This window comes from Euleptes europaea, chromosome 1 (genome assembly GCF_029931775.1).
Source record: "Euleptes europaea isolate rEulEur1 chromosome 1, rEulEur1.hap1, whole genome shotgun sequence".
NCBI classification, from domain to species: Eukaryota; Metazoa; Chordata; class Lepidosauria; order Squamata; family Sphaerodactylidae; genus Euleptes; species Euleptes europaea.
Window position 1 is genome coordinate 158138147 of NC_079312.1, and position 20886 is coordinate 158159032.

At 50.7% G+C, this 20886-nt stretch overlaps 1 protein-coding gene across 1 annotated transcript in view; it reads left to right on the forward strand.

The window, feature by feature from the left end:
* The first annotated feature begins 13 nt into the window (after nucleotides 1–13).
* LOC130489224 (tubulin alpha-1A chain) overlaps nucleotides 14–20886 on the forward strand; it is a 129703-nt gene continuing 108830 nt past the window's right edge. The window contains exon 1 of the mRNA XM_056862978.1: nucleotides 14–18. Within this exon, the coding sequence (XP_056718956.1) occupies nucleotides 16–18 (3 nt within the window). The 5' untranslated portion in view covers nucleotides 14–15. The remainder of the gene's footprint in view (nucleotides 19–20886) is intronic.

A 20886-nucleotide genomic window follows, 5' to 3' on the forward strand; every position in this document is an offset into this window, starting at 1 on the left:
CTATACCCAGCAAATATGGTGAAGCATGAATCTAATCAGCAGATGAAACCACTGCAACTCACCTGCACAAGAAGTTCCTGTGGTTTCCTTACTGCCAGCCCAGTTGCTATTTAAGAGTAGACAGCAATACAACAATTACAAAAGAGGGCGGAGGAGAAGAGGTCCAAGTCTCCTTCCCATGATGCATGAAGAACTAGCCTCCAGGATGCTCTTACACTGCAATATGTTATTAGGGAGCAGAGGAATGCCCTGGAGCCATTTAGGAATGGGATGGAGACAATGAGAAAGTCATGCTCTGCAGGTAGAAATCCTTACGCCTACAGACAGGGTTCATGGGAACCCCAACTGCCACCAGTAACTAATAGATCCACCTGGAAAGCCATTCTAAGCATGCTGGCTAGGGCTACCCCAGCTTGTCCAAAATAGGAAAGCAATGAAAAGGCAGGCTAGAAGTCAGATGGGGATTTCCCCCCCCCCCAAGGGTTTGGAAATCCAGGATAATGGACCTCAATATGGATTGCGTCCTCAACAGTACCTATGAGCCCCCTTCCTCCACTACCACTAGTTCATCATTCAGTTTGCTTCTCACCTTTGCTTCACATTACCAGCCTCAGTGCTGCTGCTCAGACATTCTGTCTTGGGACTGACCACTGAATCTTTACATTTGCCTGCTGGCAGGTTCTCCATTAGTTGGTTGTGCTTTGCCTCCACCTGATACAAAAGACAGACAGTCAGGGACACAAGGCACTGCTGCTAACAAACATAATTTTGGGGGGAAAGAAGCACCAACCCATTAATGCAGTCCCAGACAGAAGTGTGCTGGCTGGACAAAGGGGTACCAAACAGATTTGGGGCCATTAACATAGGCTCAGGTATCCCCAGATTTCACCATCACTGGAGATTAAAACTGGGTTTATAGCTGTAAAAGTTCTGGAAATTTTGAAGTCATACAGGGAAACTTTCTGGAAGCTTAATTTTTGGGGGCAGATTCAAACATAAACGGCACTTTTTATCAAACCTAAACTTACTTTAGTACTTCAACAACATAAAAAAACATGATTTATAAATTAGATAGCATGTAAAAATATTTGTCATATTTAATAAAGTAGAAATATTGACTTAGTAATCTATAAGCAAAGTTAAAAATACTCCCAGTACTAAAGAGATCTGCAATGTGCTATAACCCTATGCTACATTAGCACATGTCTTAGTTTCTGCCAACAGAAATAAAAAGCTAAAGATACAAAACCCAGAAACCGTTTTTTATAATTCAGTAGCGCATTGAACACACAGCATTCGATGTGGACAAAATTAGTCACATTTAAATATAAGCTTGAAAATATTTTGCATATGATCACTATACTCAAGAATCATTATGTAACACTGTAGATTGATTTTTAAATGCAAAATATACAAATATTCTGAATGAGTAAAACCTCTTCTTAAAAAGGATTTCACTCATTCCTAGAAAGTATTCCATGGGAATTTCTCAGTGCCTTGAAGTTTTCAGTCAGGAAAAAAGGGAAACCTTTCTGAATTCCCCACCCCCACACCGCCCGCCAATATTCACATATTTAGATAGAGTCATGGATAGCTACTTTAAAAAAGAGCACCCCAGCATAGGGAATGAGAAATATTTTAATATACATTGGCAGAAGCCTCAGCTTCTTTCAAACCCTCACCCAGTTTACACCTGCTAGTCACCACAGCTAGATGCTTAAGGCAATAACAGGTTGTGGTGTTTACCCACCTGCTCCTCCAGGACAGGGAAAATAAGGAGACCAAGAAGAGTTGGTTTTTATATGCCAACTTCCTCTACCTTTTTTTAAGGCAGAATCAAACCGGCTTACAATCACCTTCCTCTCCCCACAACAGACACCTTGTGAGGTAGGTGAACAGAGAGTTCGGAGAGAGCTGCGACTAGCCCAAGGTCACCCAGCAGGCTTCATGTGGAAGAGTGGGGAAATCAACACGGTTCACCAGATTAGAGTCCACTGCTCATAACCACTACACCAAAAGCAATTGATCCAAGACACACACATAGAACACAGTATGCAGAACCACCACATAGAACCACCTCGGAGTCACACACAAACCTTGCTAAGAGTAAGAATGGGATAATTAGTCCAAAACAGTACTGTAATGCAGGGAGAGTTTGTAACAACTGAAAGAAGTTAGCATCTGCTATTTGTAGGTGCTGTTCAGGGCAAGGAAGCTTGGGCGGCAGTGTCAAGGATAAAGCGGCAGCCCCAAAGCAAACATTTTAAGAAGAATTAGTCTAAGAGCCAAACTAAATGTGATGGTGGACACGGGTCCACCCCATGTCCACCAATGCCATTTTAAGAAGCAGTTGTAGTTTCAAAAAAAATAGCTGTGAAGCCCCAATCTGGATTGGACACATGGCAGCCCCCGCCCCAGGAGTTCTTGCCACACTCTGCCCGTGGCTTTTGAAGTGCTGAAACCCACCATGGGGGGCTGTTTCTGCAAATAAAAGGCACGGGGAGGGGGGACAGGAGTTCCTGGGTCCACTGAACACCCAACCTGGATTGGGGCCTCGTGGCAACTTTCAAAGAACTACAACTCCTTCTAAACTGGCCCTGGCAACCATGGAATGAACCCACCGCCACCATCACATTTAGTTCTAATTCAGCCTTTTAAAAGTCATCCCCTCCACCAACTTCAGCATTTCTCCTCAATCTGGTCACCTGCTGGTCAGCAAACAACGAATGACAACCCAACACTCACCCCAAGGTTCCCGAGTGTCGTAGACAGCACCTTCAGTTGCTGGGCATTCAGGGCCAGACTACAGGATTGTGCGTGATCCACATCTGTTGGGAGGGGAGGAAATGGAGGGACAGAGGAGGAGGAGGAAGATTGCTTAGTTCAATTGCCACACCTCTCAAAACACTGAAGGGGCTTCTAACCAAGTTGCAACACCAAAGAAGCTGCAAGGAGGGACCTCGGGCACTGCTCAACCCAACCCAGCCCCCAAGAAGAAATCCCAGGTTCCAGTACCTTTTGATGCTGATCTGGAGAGATGGGACGTGCAGACAGGATTCGCTGCAGTAGCTCCTACGTACAGGGAGCCTCGGCCAGTCTACAAGGAAATTAGAGGTATTGATTGCAAGCCCCATCTCTAGAGAAGAGCCCCTTCCAGCTTCTTTGCTCCTGTTCTAATTATTAGGCTGGGGGGGGGGGGAGAGAAGTGGAAGACAGAGAATCTATTCATGTAAAGATATGGTTTCAGATCTCCTTTACTACAGCTCCTCTGTGAGCTGCTGCCTGGTTGTGCACATGATGCTCAGCAAATGTTAGCATGGGACAAGCCTGCTCTGTGTTCATCATGGAGGAGATTCTTACCACGGAGTGAAACAAGGCAGCTGCTTGAATTTTCTTATGCTGTAGGAGACAACCTCGGTGCCCAGGGAGGTAGAGGCCAGGCACAAGGATACTCCATAAAAGCAGCATCACCTACCTTCACCACACCTACATTCCTTAAGGCGATAGGGAATCATGTGAGACTGGATACTCCAGTGATCTCCGACATTTCCAGACACAGGACCTCTACCCTGCCTAGGAGCCACTGAGCTGCAAGCATGCGACAGAAGCCAGGTGACATCAGAGCCATGCAACAAAAAGACAATGAGCCAGAACTATGACTTCGCTGGTGTCGCGGCCAGAACCACGGGCAGCAGACCAAGAGAGATGGGGACAAGAAACAGCCCCAAGAGGTGCACTGTAGTGAGGAGCAAGTCAAAGAGCCATGGAAGAACTCTCTCCACCAATCAGGGACTTCTTTGCCGTGCTGACCTGCTGCTCCTTTCAGCAGGAAAGCAAAGAAAGGCAGGAGGCATAATTTCCTTAGTCTCTAGACAGGCACAAGAGCCCTGTGGTGCAAAGTGGTAAGCTGCAGTACTGCAGTCCAAACTCTGCTCATGACTTGAGTTCGATCCCGACGGAAGTCGGTTTCAGGTAGCCGGCTCAAGGTTTCAGGTAGCCGGCTCAAGGTTGACTCAGCCTTCCATCCTTCCGAGGTCAGTAAAATGAGTACCCAGCTTGCTGGGGGTAAAGGGAAGATGACTGGGGAAGGCACTGGCAAACCACCCCGTAAACAAAGTCTGCCTAGTAAACGTTGGGGTATGACATCACCCCATGGGTCAGGAATGACCCAGTGCTTTACCTAAACAGACACACTAGCAGCAGGTCCTTCCAAAGGCAGCAAAGAAATGGTGGCTCTAGAGGGGCTTGTAAACCTCCTAAGGATGCCAGCCCTTGGGCCAAACACCACTGCTCTTCTCCATGTCAACCTGACAGACAAGTGTATATCACACAGAATACAGACAGATGTCACAGCTGTACTCATGTGTGTAGAGGAGACTTACCCCATTGCTGGCTGAGCATGCTCTGCTCCCCCTCAAGGGTACCCGCCGGGCCAGGCTGGGCTTGTGGGTGGTGCTCACCACACGATTAGACAGCCCTGTGTTGGACAGGATGCTGGCAAGGGCTTCTGCATCAGGCACAAACTCCACCGCACTGGCTTCTGTAAGAGAAAGCAGGGCCTCGCATTAGCAGCACGGAGAACTGCAGAACGACAGCAGTTAAGAAAAACCCCAGCAACTGGATCACCCAGGATACTTAGAAGCTGGCACCTAGGAAGGGGAAATTTAATCCCAATTCTGCCCAGAGATGTCCTCAAACCTGGAAGGCAAGAAGGAATGGAAGCTCTCTGGCTCAGCACCTTAAAGCCAAACAAGAGACCCAAAGAGCCTTAACAGTTCCCACATAAAGATTTACATCTACAAATTTTGAAGCCATGGGAGGGGGAGGAGTTTTTTTTCCTCCTTGGAGGAATACAAATTCTATAGATTGCGGGGAAGCCATTAAATGAACGCTGTACTTAATCAAACCTCAGCTTGCTTCATGGTTTTAAGAGCATAAAGTGATTGATACCTTTGCCGTTTGCATTTCCATCTTCCAATACATTCCTATGACCAGATGCACTCAGCTGCATCTCCCCAAGAGGCTCCCTGGGACAGCTCTTGGGGAGTAACCCAGCCGCTGGCTCCAGAACTGGAACGCTCACAGAAGACGCCTTGGACATCTTGAGCCCTTGGCTCTTCACAGCAGAGCATGCCTGCAGAACACAAGAGGACCCAACTCAGGCCAGTTTGTATGCCCCAAGATTCTGCCCTCATTCAATAAGGGGCAGCCAAGACATGAGAGGGGACGTGTCAGGCCAAAGCTGCCGAAGATCCAGACTCCAAGTTCCCTAATGGATGTAATCCTGTTCTCAGCAAAAGCCAGGGTGGTGTAGAGTGCTGGACTAGGACCTACGAGATCCAGGCTCAAATGCCCACACTGCTGTTGAAACTCATTGGGTGAGCTTGAATTAGTCACTCTTAGCCTAACCTAACTCACAGGATAGGGATTCAGAAGGAGGAGGAGAGAACAACGGAGTAGGCCACTTTAGGGACCCATCAAGAACATAAGAAAGGCCCTGCTGGATCAGACCAAGGTCCATCAACTCCAGCAGTCTGTTCACACAGGGGCCAACCAGGGGCCTCTAGGAAGCCCCCAAACAAGGCGACTGCGGCAGCACCATCCTGCCTGTGTTCCACAGTACCTAATATAATAGGCATGCTCCTCTGATCCTGGAGAGAACAGATATGCATCATGACTAGTATCCATTTTTACTAGTAGCCATAGATAGCCCTGTCCTCCATGAACATGTCCATTCCCCTCTTAAAGCCTTCCAAGTTGGCAGCCATCACCACATCCTGGGGCAGGGAGTTCCACCATTTAACTATGTGAGAAGAGAAAGCCTGAGTAACAAAAGCAAAGGAACCTTAATGCTCAGGTTCTGACTCACAGCACTACCTGTGCTGAACAGCGGGCTCCTGAACTGGAGACCGAGTCCACCAATGACACTCGCTCAGCGGCTCAGGAGCCACATAGGGCGCTTTGACGTGCCACCTCTGGCTCTTCTGAGCACCACTGCCCAAGGTGGCACCTGCCCCATGCTTCAGGAACATGGGCCAGGCCCATGCCCGGAAGGGCTTGTGGTGGGCAAGGGGTTCCCATCTTGTAACAGCTGCCCCTGGGAAATGGGGTAAGCTGCTGGTCTCCCTGGGGTCCAGGCCTCACACCGGGGATGGAAGCAAATGCGGCCCTTTCAGTTGACGGCACCTGCCAATGTGGCTCTCAGCGAGCGGTGGAATGAGCACCACTGAAGTATACATTTTGTCACAGACCCCAAGAACTTTTTGACAGGGCTGGCTGAGAGACTTCAGTTTATGCTGCATACAAAAATCTTGTAGGAGGATCTCTAAAAACCAGATCTGAGAACCTCTCTGCCCAGCTGAACTCGGCAGTTGCGATCCATGCCTTCATTAAAACTTGGCTTCCCAGAGTGAACAGACCCTAGCGTAAGGATTTACGTTTAGTAAAAATGACCTTCAGCCCTTATGTTGAGAGATGCTCTAGGTCTACTAGCCTGAAAAGCACAGCTGGCAGCCCTCCACACTCAGATTATGTGCCTGAACAACCAAGTTTGGGCAAATGGGAAAGAGACAAACGGGACAGCGTTTAGGAACTTAACTACATGCTAAGCTTCCCACACATCCTCCCTAGGTCCACTGTGAGAACTCTGCATTTAGACTTTAATTGGGAACTCTATCCCAAGCATGTGGGGCCCCCAATTTAGATTGGAACCGTGGTACACAGGAGAAAAGGGCTTCAGTCTCCTCCGCCCCGCACCATTTTTCTGACCTGAAAGGCCCCAGCGGGGCTATTTGCCCTTCGGAGCTTCATGTGCACTGATGGGGTGCATACAGGTTTCCTTGTTGGAGCAAATAGCAACCTCCATGGGACATGTCAGGATGGGAAAACAGTGCAGGGGAAAGCTGCACCCCCTTTGTCCCTAGCATCCCACAATACCAAACTGGATTGGACCCCCACACACTTGGGAACTGAGATCCTAGCAGGGACCTTACATTGACCATCAGAGTGGGGAACACGGAGATAACTGGCAAAACATACTGTATAAATAGGTTCTAGAAGACACAGAAATAGGTAGACAAACACAGGGAAGACATGTGATGCCTTCTCAGAGCTATAAACCTGGTATGAGGCTCCGTCTCCCAATCTTCAGCAGATGCTAGGCAGGGAGATGTTAAGCTTCTAATGAAAACCATGAAAGCCAAAAATTCCTTTTTTTTTTTAAAGCGAAGGACCGAGACACTGCAGTGAACCTCTTGCAACACACAGGTACTGTACAGCCATGTCATGACAGAACAGCCTGGCCCAATCGAGAAGGTCACCACCCCACTCACCTGCTGCGATTGCTTCAGTTCCAGCGGAAGCCTACTTCTGGACAGAACTGGGATCTTGCTGCTGTTGCTAGTGCTCAACGGGCGCTCTTTCTGCCCCGGCTCCACATATTTCCCTGGAAGGGGGAAGGCCCCTTGCATGTTTTCCTTCCCAGCCAGGGCCATTTAAAACAACTGTCCTAATCTTACAGGAGAATCCTTTGCCGATACCTGCATGTACGAGAAAAACTGATTTTGTGGACAAGCAATTAAAAAAAGAAAAACCAGCAGTGGTTTATGATAAGTACAGATGGCATACAAACCTGTTTCCCACAAGGGTTTAGTACCCTTTGATCAAAGTGTGGATGGGTAAAGTGCCCTCAAGTTGCAGCCAACTTATGGCAACCCCATAGGGTTTTCAAGGCAAGAAGCAAACAGAGATGGTTTGTTATTTCCTGCCTCTGTATAGCAACCCTAGACTTCCCTGGTCATCTGCCATCCAAGTACTAAAAGGGCCAACGCTTCTTAGCTTCTGAGATCTGGCGAGAGCAGGCTAGCCTGGGCCATCTAGGTCAGGTTGATCAAAAATATACTAATCTTAATGCAACCAGTTATCCTGATTGTAACCCCACCAGTAGATTTTACAGATCAATTTCTAGAGCAAATAAGCAGCTGCTGTACCACCAGTCTTTGCCTTAAGACCTGACTGTTTCAGTTTTGAAGCAAATTGGTGGGGTGCTTTATCAGCTGAACCAGGTCTCATCTTTAAGACATGGAAGGGGAAGGAAAGAAATATGGACAACAGCATCTTCATTCTACTAGAGATGTGAAAAAATCCAGGGTGGAGGATGGAAACATTTGGAAAAAACCCCGCGAGGGTTCCTCCGGCCGGCAGCGGCCTCTGCAGGGCCGGCAAGGCCGCGCCGCCGCCCCCGCCGGGCCCGCGAGGGTTCCTCCGGACGGCAGCGGCCTCTGCAGGGCCGGCAAGGCCGCGCCGCCGCCCCCGCCGGGCCCGCGAGGGTTCCTCCGGACGGCAGCGACCTCTGCAGGGCCGGCAAGGCCGCGCCGCCACCCCCGCCGGACCCGCGAGGGTTCCTCCGGCCGGCAGGGGCCGGCAGGGGCCTTCTGCAGGGCCGGCAAGGCCGCGCCGCCCCCGCCGCCGGGCCCACGAGGGTTCCTCCGGCCGGCAGGGGCCTCTGCAGGGCCGGCAAGGCTGCGCCGCCGCCCCCGCGAGGGTTACTACGGCCGGCAGGGGCCGGCAGGGGCCTTCTGCAGGGCCGGCAAGGCCGCGCCGCCCCCGCCGCCGGGCCCGCGAGGGTTCCTCCAGCCGGCAGGGGCCTTCCACAGGGCTGGCAAGGCCGCACCGCCCCCGCCGCCGGGCCCGCGAGGGTTCCTCCGGCCGGCAGCGGCCAGCAGGGGCCTTCCACAGGGCCGGCAAGGCCACGCCGCCCCCGCCGCCGGGCCCGCGAGGGTTCCTCCAGCCGGTAGGGGCCTCTGCAGGGCCGGCTAGGCCACGCCGCCGCCCCCGCCGGGCCCGCGAGGGTTCCTCCGGCCGGCAGGGGCCTCTGCAGGGCCGGCAAGGCCGCGCAGCCGCCCCCGCCGGGCCCGCGAGGGTTCCTCCGGCCGGCAGGGGCCTCTGCTGGGCCGGCAAGGCCGCGCCGCCCCCGCCGCCGGGCCCGCAAGGGTTCCTCCGGCCGGCAGGGGCCTCTGCAGGGCCGGCAAGGCCGCGCCGCCGCCCACGCAGGGCCCGCGAGGGTTCCTCCGGCCGGCAGGGGCCTTCCGCAGGGCCGGCAAGGCCGCGCCACCCCCGCCGCCGGGCCCACGAGGGTTCCTCAGGCCAGCAGGGGCCTCTGCAGGGCCGGCAAGGCCGCGCCACCGCCCCCGCCGGGCCCGCGAGGGTTCCTCCGGACGGCAGCAGCCTATGCAGGGCCGGCAAGGCTGCGCCGCTGCCCCCGCCGGACCCGCGAGGGTTCCTCCGGACGGCAGTGGCCGGCAGGGGCCTTCTGCAGGGCCAGCAAGGCCGCGCCGCCCCCGCCGCCGGGCCCGCGAGGGATCCTCAGGCCGGCAGGGGCCTCTGCAGGGCCGGCAAGGCCGCGCCGCCGCCCCCGCGAGGGTTACTACGGCCGGCAGCGGCCGGCAGGGGCCTTCTGCAGGGCCGGCAAGGCCGCGCCGCCCCCGCCGCTGGGCCCGCGAGGGTTCCTCCGGCCGGCAGCGGCCTTCTGCAGGGCCGGCAAGGCGGCCCCGCCGGGGCCGCGAGGGTTCCTCCGGCCGGCAGCGGCCAGCAGGGGCCTTCCGCAGGATCGGCAAGGCCGCGCCGCCCCCGCCGCCGGGCCCACGAGGGTTCCTCCGGCCGGCAGGGGCCTCTGCAGGGCCGGCAAGGCCGCGCCACCGCCCCCGCCGGGCTGCGAGGGTTCCTCCGGCCGGTAGGGGCCTCTGCAGGGCCGGCAAGGCCACGCAGCCGCCCCCGCCGGGCCCACAAGGGTTCCTCCGGCCGGCAGGGGCCTCTGCTGGGCCGGCAAGGCCGCGCCGCCCCCGCCGCCGGGCCCGCGAGGGTTCCTCCGGCCGGCAGGGGCCTCTGCAGGGCCGGCAAGGCCACGCCGCCGCCCCCGCCGGGCCCGCGAGGGTTCCTCCGGCCGGCAGGGGCTTTCTGCAGGGCCGACAAGGCCGCGCCGCCGCCCCCGCCTGGCCCGCGAGGGTTCCTCCGGCCGGCAGGGGCCTCTGCAGGGCCGGCAAGGCCGCGCAGCCGCCCCCGCCGGGCCCACGAGGGTTCCTCCAGCCGGCAGGGGCCTCTGCTCGGCCGGCAAGGCCGCGCCGCCCCCGCCGCCGGGCCCACGAGGGTTCCTCCGGCCGGCAGGGGCCTCTGCAGGGCCGGCAAGGCCACGCCGCCGCCCCCGCCGGGCCCGCGAGGGTTCCTCCGGCCGGCAGGGGCTTTCTGCAGGGCCGGCAAGGCCGCGCCGCCGCCCCCGCCTGTCCCGCGAGGGTTCCTCCGGCCGGTAGGGGCCTCTGCAGGGCCGGCAAGGCCGTGCCGCCGCCCCCGCGAGGGTTCCTCCGGCCGGCAGGGGCCTCTGCAGGGCCGGCAAGGCCGCGCCACCGCCGGGCCCGCGAGGGTTCCTCCGGCCGGTAGGGGCCTCTGCAGGGCCAGCAAGGCCACGCCGCCCCCCCCCGCGAGGGTTCCTCCGGCCGGCAGGGGCCTCTGCAGGGCCGGCAAGGCCGCGCCGCCGCCCCTGCCGGGCCCGCGAGGCTTCCTCCGGCCAGCAGGGGCCATCTGCAGGGCCGGCAAGGTCGCGCCGCCGCCCCCGCCGCCATTTTAGAGCGCAGCTTTACCAGAAAAGGGAATTTCTTATTGACCCTCGGCTTATACGCGGGTCAATAAGAAATTCCCTTTTCTGGTCTCAAGTTTCGGGGGGTTGGCTTATACTCGGGTCGGCTTATACCCGAGTATGTACGGTATGCAATATCAGGAAGCTGAACAGCAGTATGAGACCCAAGGCTGCCACCTAGTGGCTATGACTAACAGTGCTCAAGCTGGCTAGCAGCCAACCAATGACAACCCTGCAGGGGTTTCAAGGTAACCGACTATCAGAGGTGTTTTGCCATTGCCTGCCTCTGCATAGTACTCTGGACTTCCTTGGTAGTCTCCCATCCAAGTTCTAACAAGGGCCAACCCTGCTTAGCTTCTGAGATTAGGCTAGCCTGGGCTATCCGCTCAGAGCACTGGCTAGTTAGTAGAAATCAATTTGTCGGGGAAGGGGAAATTGTCTGCCTTCTCTTATCGGAACTGTATCTTAAGGCCCAAAACCTACCTTGTCCTGCTAGTTAGTAGAAATCAATTTGTCGGGGAAGGGGAAATCGTCTGCCTTCTCTTATCGGAACTGTATCTTAAGGCCCAAAACCTACCTTGTCCTTTTAACACGTCTAGGTCTAGGACACCAAGATGGCAAGACCCTATTTTATGTTATTTTGTTAACTTGTTTTTAGGATGCACTCTCAAGCGGAAAGCTTTCTAAGTGGATTACAAAAAAAAAGCCACCAAAGTTTTTAAAATGCTAGCACTACAATAGGATGCCTAACAGCATCAATACAAACATACACAGGTAAGGGTAGCAGCATACCAATTTAAGAGAAGATATTAAAAAGAACTAAAGATTCTAAAACACCAACTGTCTAAAAGACAGGATGGTTAAAAGACAGGCCAAGAAGTCTACAACAGAAAGCCCAAATAAATGAGGGGGAAGTTTAAACTGGTGACAAAAACCTGGGTTGCATTCAGACCTCACACTAAGTCACAATTTGCTGCAATGGGCAGGAATATTGCTCATTTCTTATACCTGCAAATTTCTCCCTTCTTGTGTGGAGCGCAGTTATAGAGCCCTGGCTTGAACCAACTCTGGTTCCCCACAATGTGCCAACACAGGTATCCAAATAAATCCGAGTTTGTTTACTACCCACAAATCAGGACTCTGAGCCTGAATTGAACTATAGTGTAGAATTCTGGCTTGTAGAATATAAACTCTGATTTCCCTAAGCACCATCATGGAAGTGGAGTTCAATTTAAATCAGGACCCTTTAATTCTGCTGGGCATAAGGAGGGATGGGGGATATGCATAGGTACGAGAAATAAGTAATGTTTCTACCTGTTATGGCAAAGGGTAGCTTGGTGTCGATGCCTGAACACAGCCTAAAAGCTCATGCCAACCAAAGAGCTGGGGGCAGGGCAATCCAAACCTGAGGTACCACCAGAAAGACACGTTCCCTTAGGGCCACCTACATCATATCAGGCAACAATGACACAGAGGGCAGGGCCTCCAAAAGATCTCTTAACTATAGGGCATGCTTGTACCTCAAAGAGTTATTTATATAGCACAGTTAATGCATATGGTGGCTTAGTGGAATAACAAACAAAGAAACAGCTCTTGGCCCAAAGCAGCTTACCACAGCTTTATCCACACTTATAACCTAAATTTTGACAGTTACAGAGAAAAATGTGATGACACATGCCTCAGTAAGGAAGGAGAAGTTAAGCTAAAAGGCAACATGGAAGTTGTGGTTTTGAGGAAGGTTTTCAGGAATGGAGAAAGGGGCAACACCACAAAGGCATTCCAGGGAGGTTATTCCAGGCCTAAAGGCCCATAGAGAATGGGGGAAGGTAGGGTTGCCAACCTCAAGATACTGGAGAAAGAAGGAACCTATGCTGAAAATAGTGGTAACTGTACAAAGAGGCAACACGTGGCTCAAAATAATAAACATCAGTATCAAAAAACAATTGTGTTTGTCTTACTGTCAAATGTATTGAAAATAGACCACCAAAACAAATGAAAAGTGTGTCAAAAAACACACACAATAGCCCCGCAGGGCTAGCCTCGCAGGGCTTATAAGGCAGTGCCAATAGGCTGAATATATAGGAAAGCCGAACAGCTAAACAAAAATAAAGCCTCCCAGGCTGAATATAAACCAAAAAAGATATGGTTATAAGCAATACACAACAATAGTGGTGGTTGTAAGCAATACACAACAATGGTGGTATTACAATCACAATAGTAACAAAACAAAACAATGCGGTCCAAGGTGGGTCCGTCGCAAAGACGCGTTTCGAATCTTCTTCAGTTTGCCAACCCTGAGGATTTAAAGGGACCATACCTTTCTTAGGAAACAGACATTTCATGCAATGTTATGAAACAACACTATTAACAACAATGTTTATCTATGCAATTTTAAGAAATTAGAGGCTTAAAGAAGGAATTAGAACTTAGTAGAGTAGTTCATCACATGTATAACCTGCAATACAATAATGCCATTTAAGAATGAAAACTAAATGGGAAGAAGCTATCTTAAAAATTTATAAGAATGGTGGATGTTAAAGAGGGAAGAAAGGGGATACATTTTACCCCATCTGATACTACAAGATGTTGAGGTTTTTTCATGAAAATTTTCAATCCGGCCTTTGCTACTTGTGGAGTGATAAAGAACAATTCCTAAAGTATCCACAGCTGAGGCTTGAGATAAGGATGTTAAAACCTAGTTAAAGGGACAGGTGCTTACAAGAAGCAGGATAAGTCAAACTCTGTGTTCAAACCACTCGGTGTCATTGTTTTGAAAAGAAAGATGCCTATTTTTCATTCACTTCCCAAGATTCACAAATCTCTCACGGCCCCCCCGGGAAGACCAATCATCAGTGCAGCGGGCTCTATTTTGGAACCCTCTTCGAAGTATCTTGAATCCTTTTTGCATTCCTACTCCACTGATACTCTTTCTTATGTTGCAGACACCAGGGACTTTATTAACAAAGTGGAAGTACGTGACATTGCTCCTACTGAGGTTTTTGCCACTTTGGATGTTTCTGCACTATACACAAACATTCCTCTAGACGAAGTTCGCACAATTATTCAAACTTGCCTTTCCACCCGCTCGTCCACCATTCCACCTACTCACTGTCTGCTTTCTTTACTTGATATCATTTTTGAGCATAATTTCTTTAGGTATGGTCGTCAGTTTTTTCTGCATGTAAAAGGGGTTTCAATGGGCGCAGCATGTGCCCCATCAGTAGCAAACCTATATATGGTGCAGTTTGAAAAAGAACATTTTTCCTCCAACCTCTCCCTTTCATACTCATGTAGTTTTTTTACCATAGATATGTTGATGATTTATATCTAATATGCAAATCTCAGGAATCATTTCATTTTATTCTTGATTGGATCAATACTTTGAACCCACATCTCAAATTCACTGGTCAATTTCATGAAACTTTGATTCCCTTTTTGGACATCTTGACAACCAGGTCTATTCACAACACTATTGCTATTAAACCCTACCGAAAGCCCACTGATAAGGGTGTGGGTCTACATTTCACATCGCACCACCCTTTACATTTACGGAAAAACTTACCCTAGTCAGTTCTTACGCTTAATGCGCAATTCTACTACTTTTGATGACTTTATACCTGCTGCTAAGAGTCTTACACAGGACCTTCGTTCAAGATCTTATCCCAATTCTGTTCTTTCCACTGCTTATTCGAAGGCAGCAATCTCTAATCGCAATGATCTGCTCAACCCCAAACCCAAGCAATCACATCAGAGAGTAACAGCATCATTTACTTACACCCATCTATCATATGACATTAAGAAGATTCTGCAACGACATTGGGGTATTATAGAACACATACCTGGTTGTGCCTTGCCCCCTCTCTTAGGATTGAGAAAGACTTTCTCCTTAAAAGATCAACTCATCAAAACTGATATGTTGCCTAAGAAGTCTCATATTTCCACAGTTGGACATTTCAAATGCCATGGCTTGTCCTTTTAGCATGCCAGTTAAAAAAGTCACAGCTATGGACGACAAGTTCACCTATACCCTTAGGCAATTTTCTAACTGTGCTTCCACTGGCATGGTCTATACCCTCCTTTGTTCTTGTCCAGTGCCAAAAATGTACATTGGCTGCACATTACGCCAAATCAGACAGTATTGGAGACATCGCACGAGAATAAGAATGAAAACTTTGGAGGCCCCTGTAGTTAGCCATTTTGTAAGCCATGGCCATACTGACAAGGATCTAAAATTTTTTGTCATCTGGCAATATCAGCCTCGATCCTATTACACCCAGGATATTGGGAAGATTCTTAACTGTCAAGAAAGACGCTTCATCTTTCTTTTCAAAACAATGACACCTAGTGGTTTGAACACAGAGTTTGACTTATCCTGCTTCTTGTAAGCACCTGTCCCTTTAACTAGGTTTTAACATCCTTCTCTCAAGCCTCAGCTGTGGATACATCTTGTAGTATCAGATGGGGTAAGATGTATCACCTTTCTTCCCTCTTTAACATCCACCATTCTTATAAATTTTAAAGATAGCTTCTTCCCATTTAGTTTTCATTCTTAAATGGCATTATTGTATTGCAAGTTATACATGTGATGAACTATTCTACTAAATTCTAATTCCTTCTCTAAAAGTGGTTGGTAAGCCTTTAAAGCCTCTAATTTCTTAAAATTGCCTAGATAAACATTGTTGTTAAGAGTGTTGTTTCATAACATTGCATGAAATGTCTGTTTCCTAAGAAAGGTATGGTCCCTTTAAATCCTCAGGGTCGGCAAACTGAAGAAGATTCGAAACGCTTCTTTGCGACGGACCCACCTTGGACCGCATTGTTTTGTTTTGTTACTATTGTGATTGTAATACCACCATTGTTGTGTATTGCTTACAACCACCACTATTGTTGTGTAGTGCTTATAACCATATCTTTTTTGGTTTATATTCAGTCTGGGAGGCTTTATTTTTGTTTAGCTGTTCGGCTTTCCTATATTTTCAGCCTATTGGCATTGCCTTACAAGCCCTGCGAGGCTAGCCCTGCGAGGCTATTGTATGTGTTTTTTGACACACTTTTCATTTGTTTTGGTGGTCTATTTTCAATACATTTGACAGTAAGACAAACACAATTGTTGTTTTTTGATACTGATGTTTATTATTTTGAGCCACGTGCTGCCTCTTTGTACAGTTACAACAACCTCCAGGTACTAGCTGGAGATCTCCTGCTGTTACAACTGATCTCCAGCCAATTGAAATCAGTTCACCTGGAGAAAATGGCCGCTTTGGCAATTGGACCCTATGGCATTGAAGTCCCTCCCCTAGGCTCTGCCCAAAAAACGTCCCACCGGTGGCAAAGAGGGACCTGGCAACCCTAGGGGAAGAGGATCACTTCAGGGAGTAGGAGCCCTTCAGGCAGCTGATGGGATCAAAATGGAGGAGCAAAGATTGCACTGAAAGGAGAACACAGGCAGGGTTTCCCCCACCACAGTTTGGCTGCACTCTACAAAAGCGTTTGAGATTATTTCTGTAGAAATGAGAGAGCTGACAGGAGGCATCACACGCATACTCCGTCTCCCCACCTGACTTCCTAACCCCAAGTATTCCAGCATCTCGTCTCCAGCTATTTTTCCCCTTGCCACCCCTTCCAGCCCCAAGGCCTTTGTGAGGCTCTGCCTCCATTTTCTCCTTGGCTTCTCCGTTCCTCTTTCCCCTCAGGTCTACTCTTTTTTAAGTGTGTTCCATCAGCCCTCTCCATTTCACCTCCCTTTAGCATAGGGTTGCCAACCACCAGGTACTAGCTGGAGATCTCGCACTACTACAACTGATCTCCAGCCGATAGAGATCGGGTTCACCTGGAGAAAATGGCCACTTTGGCAATTGGACTCTATGGCATTGAAGTCCCTCCCCAAACCCCACCCTCCTCAGGCTCCGCCCCAATACCTCCCACTAGTGGCAAAGAGGGACCTGGCAACCCTACTTTAGCAACAGGCTCTTCACCTGCCTCTCTGCCCACTCCATGTTTTCCGCACCCATTCCTTCAATGGGCATTAAATATTGTGAGGCCCTGCAAGATTTGTCCCACTTGCACCTCATGTCCTTTACTCCTCCACACCTCAACTCCTCCACCATCAACCTACTTCAGGTTCTTGTTTCTCAGTATGTTACCAGCAAAGACCTCTCCTTCCTTATTCAAGAAATTCTATTCTGCCTCTCGACCATAAGACTTTGAGACAGCATCCTTCCCTCTGGTTCCCATTCCATGATCTTCCCTCTTGCCACACACCTCCCCTCACAGTGTACCCTCATGCAGTTTCCCAACTTTGATGACATGGCCCATCCTGCCTCTATGTTTCTTCATCTATTATTTCACTTCAGCTGAAAAAACAGGCCTATCACTAGCAGTGGGTTGCTGACAGCTCCCTCAGCAGGGAATGTTAATGAACATTCCATGGTACCACATTGTCAACAGGTGCCACAGGCTTCACTACCACCACAAAAATCCCCTATTGCATGACAATACAGTCTCAAAAGCTAAGGCTACAATGACAGTCACTCTTTGCTTCTCTTAAAGACCGAAGAACGGTACACTCCTTCTTTCTGGGGTGGTTGTCCTCTTCCATCGAGCGCACAGCTTCGGGAGGGAGCAGTGAGGGAGGCAGGGGACACCTGCCTAGCCAGCCAGATCAGCTGAATCAACCCTGGTGACCAATGGGGCGACAGATGTCGCAGCCAGATCGCCCTCACAGCCATTCTCTTGAAGACACCTCTTCGCTTGGAGGACAGGCAGAACCACACACCCCCAGCTCAGTTCCAGCACCTATACTTCCTTGGCTATAGAACTACCACCTTTTCTTTGCCCCTCACCTTTAATAACTCACAAAGAAACAAAACAAGTAATGCTTTTCAGAAGCACTCTGCCTTTCTTCTAAACAAAACAAAGTACACCCCTTAATTTCTGAGTCAGGTTGCCATTAAAGGACCAGGAGCAGAGCCCCGTGGCGCAGAGTGTTAAGCTGCAGTAATGCAGTCCAAGCTCTGCTCATGACCTGAGTTTGATCCCGACGGAAGTGGGTTCCAGGAAGCCGGCTCAAGGTTGACTCAGCCTTCCATCCTTCCGAGGTCGGTGAAATGAGTACCCAGCTTGCTGGGGGTAAAGGGAAGACAACTGGGGAAGGCACTGGCAAACCACCCTGCAAACCAAGTCTGCCTAGAAAATGTCGGGATGTGACATCACCACATGGGCCAGGAATGACCTGGTGCTTGCACAGGGGACCTTTACCTTAGCAGAGCTAAACAAAAAAAAAGTTGTTAAACCTCTAGAAAGGCAATCCTGAACAAAGTCACGGGGATCTAAACGCATGAATAGACTGCTTAGGACCGCACTAGAAACCTCTCTATTCGGGTCAGCTCTTGCCTTAACTTAGAGGAAAACCCTTCAAAGAAGAAAGGTGGTTGTACTGCAAATTACCAAAGGCCCCCCAAAATAACCCTGTCCCAGCCCTTTGGAGCAAGGGTGCCTCTCAAGTGTCTCCAAAGCACTTCAGAACTTAATCCACCCCAGCCCATACTCAGCAACCATCAACATTAAGCAACCTGGTTAGCATTTGGAGGGGAGACCACCAAGGAAGTCCAGGGTTGCTGTGCAGAGGAAGGCACTGGCAAACCACCTCTGTTAGTTAGTCTCTTGCCATGAGAACCCCCAAAAGGGGGTCGCCCTAAGTCAGCTGTGACTTGACGGCACTTGAAACACACACAAAGCCGGTACAAGGCATTTTTGACAACCCCTTAACCCATTCGTCAACTCTACGCAACTCCCCGCCACTGGAAACCCCACACTCGCGGGCGCCCCTTCGCTTCCCCGCCGGCCTGCCGCTCACCGCGTCTCCCTCCGCCGCGGCCGAAGCGCCGGCTGCGCAGCCATCCGGCTCCAGCATTTCATAAAGCATCGGCGGGCGCTGGTTGGTCGGCTCGCCGCGCCACGTGACTCAGCGAGTGGGCGGGGCCGGAACGTCGGGCGGAGGAGCGGGGAGGAAGAGAAGCCGGCGGGGGCCGGAAGCGCCTCCTGGAACTCTTTGAACGAGGAGGGAAATTAGCCAGCCGGGGCTTTGGAGGGAAGGGAGATCGCGTCCATGACAATCAATCCAGGAAGGGTAGTCTTTCGGAGCAATAATGGCTAAGGCCGTATATGCAGGGTCAGTTTTGATGCTTCTTTTTTTAAATGCGACCTTTAAAATGCCTATTCACGGTCCCGACGCAAAAGGAGAAATTCCCCCCACCCCCCACTCACCTGCTCCTTCGTTCCTTCCATTAGCAATGGTCGTTTGAGTAGCTAATACGCAGCTGTGATTTCGCATGCTGCCTTGAGGGGATTCTTTGAGGCGGGGCGGAGCAAACACAAAAGGGGCTCTTAAGAAATGAGAAGCGGGTACGTCTTGGGGCGCTTTAAAGACTAGCGAAGTTTTATTCCGGCATATGTTTTTGTGCACTAGTTTCGTTAGCCTTTAAGGCGCCGCAAGATCCCTGCTTAGTGTTTGTCTATATATGTAGGTGGTTTTCCTATCGTGTTTTGACCCCGCCCTTCCACAAAATACATGGTCCTCATCCCTACCTCCATTTTTGTCCTTAGGGTTGCCAACTGCCTGGAGGGGGGGAAATGCCCCGTCCCTTTCATGAAGGTTTTTTTTTGTCAGGTGAAGTGATTTACCTTGGTGCCGTGAAAAGTTTCAGCTGCTCATTTTTACACCTTAACCTCCTGTTAACACAATAGGATATTTTTCTCTAGGTCTACTGGCAACCCTATCCTTACAGCAACCCTGAGAAATAAGTTAGGCTGAGAGTGAGTAAGTCCAAAGTCAACTAGCAGACTTAATGGCCGACTGAAACTATGAAAACAAGTCTCCCCAGTCCTAGACAGGCACTCTACCCCAGGGGTCCCCAACATGGTGCCCATGGGTGCCATGGCATCCATCAACACTTTTCCTGGTGCCCACCAACTGGTTTTAGAAAATGGGCAGGTCGTGGGGCTTTTTTTTCTAGCAAGGCTTCTGATGGGCCACTGGAGATTTGATAGGCTGTGCAGATTTTTAAAAACATTGTTTTGGCAGCTGCTGCCACCACAGCACAAGGATCTTTGAGAAACTGGAGGTCAGCTGTGGCAGCATTTTGTGGCTGGCCCTGCCTCCGGTGGCAGCCATTCTGTGGTTGCGCCCCCCATTCTATGTTCTCACTTTCCTTTCCCCCCCTCTTTTCCCCCCACTTTTTTTCTCCCCCCCCCCTTTTCTTTAGTGAAAATTCCAAAGGTGCCAGCAGGCTCCAAAAAGTTGGGAACCCGGGCTCTACCCAGTCCACTACCCAACATTCCTTCTCACTACTGAATAGTTATTTAATTATAAAATTCCTCCAGAGCATCTCTCAAAATCTCACAACATCTTGGTGTAGGGGGCAAAGCTCCTTTTAGCTGCAGCATTGAGTTCTGCCCCTAATCCTTCTTAGCACCCACTGCAACATCTTTTCTGATGGATTGAATTGACAGTGGGTGCTAAAAAAGTGGGGAGTTCCAAGATCTGGGAGTGAAGATCCAGCATGGTGTAGTGGTAAGGCTATGTCAGTGTCAAGACTAGTACATGGGAGACCCAGTTTCAAATTTCCATTCAGTCGTGGAAGCTTGCTGAGTGACCTTGGACTAATCACATCTTCTCAGCCTTGCCTACCTCACAGGATTGTTGTAAGGGTAAAATAGAGGAGAAGTGAATGATGTACGCCACTTTGGGACCCGATTGGGGAGAAAGGCGGGGTACAAATTGTGTAAATAAATAAAATTTTGAAAATTATCTGCTGGCTAGAGCTTCAGAGACACCACCCCCACTCCCACCAACCCTGGGGCAGAGCTCTGTTCCAAAGATTTATATACTGAATTATTATAAATTACTTAGATTGTGAGCTTTGGCAATTGGACTCTATGGCATTGACGTCCCTACCCTCCTCAGGCTCCGCCCCAAAAACCTTCCACTGATGGCGAAGAGGGACATGGCAACCCTAGTCATGGTAATGTATTATGTCAGAGTCCCAAACAGCGTCTCCCTTTCCAGGCCCGGTGAAGTGGATGTCCAGCTTGGCTCTGCTGGGTGCCGTGGCGTTGACTGTGATTGTGAAGTAGGTCAGTTTGCCAATATCGACACCTGCTGGAAAGGCAGTGGGATGTTCGAAAGATCTGTCTAGTCTCTTTCTGGAGAGTTTGCCAGCCAGCCCCCCACCACCATCACAACTGGGTGAAATGCCTTT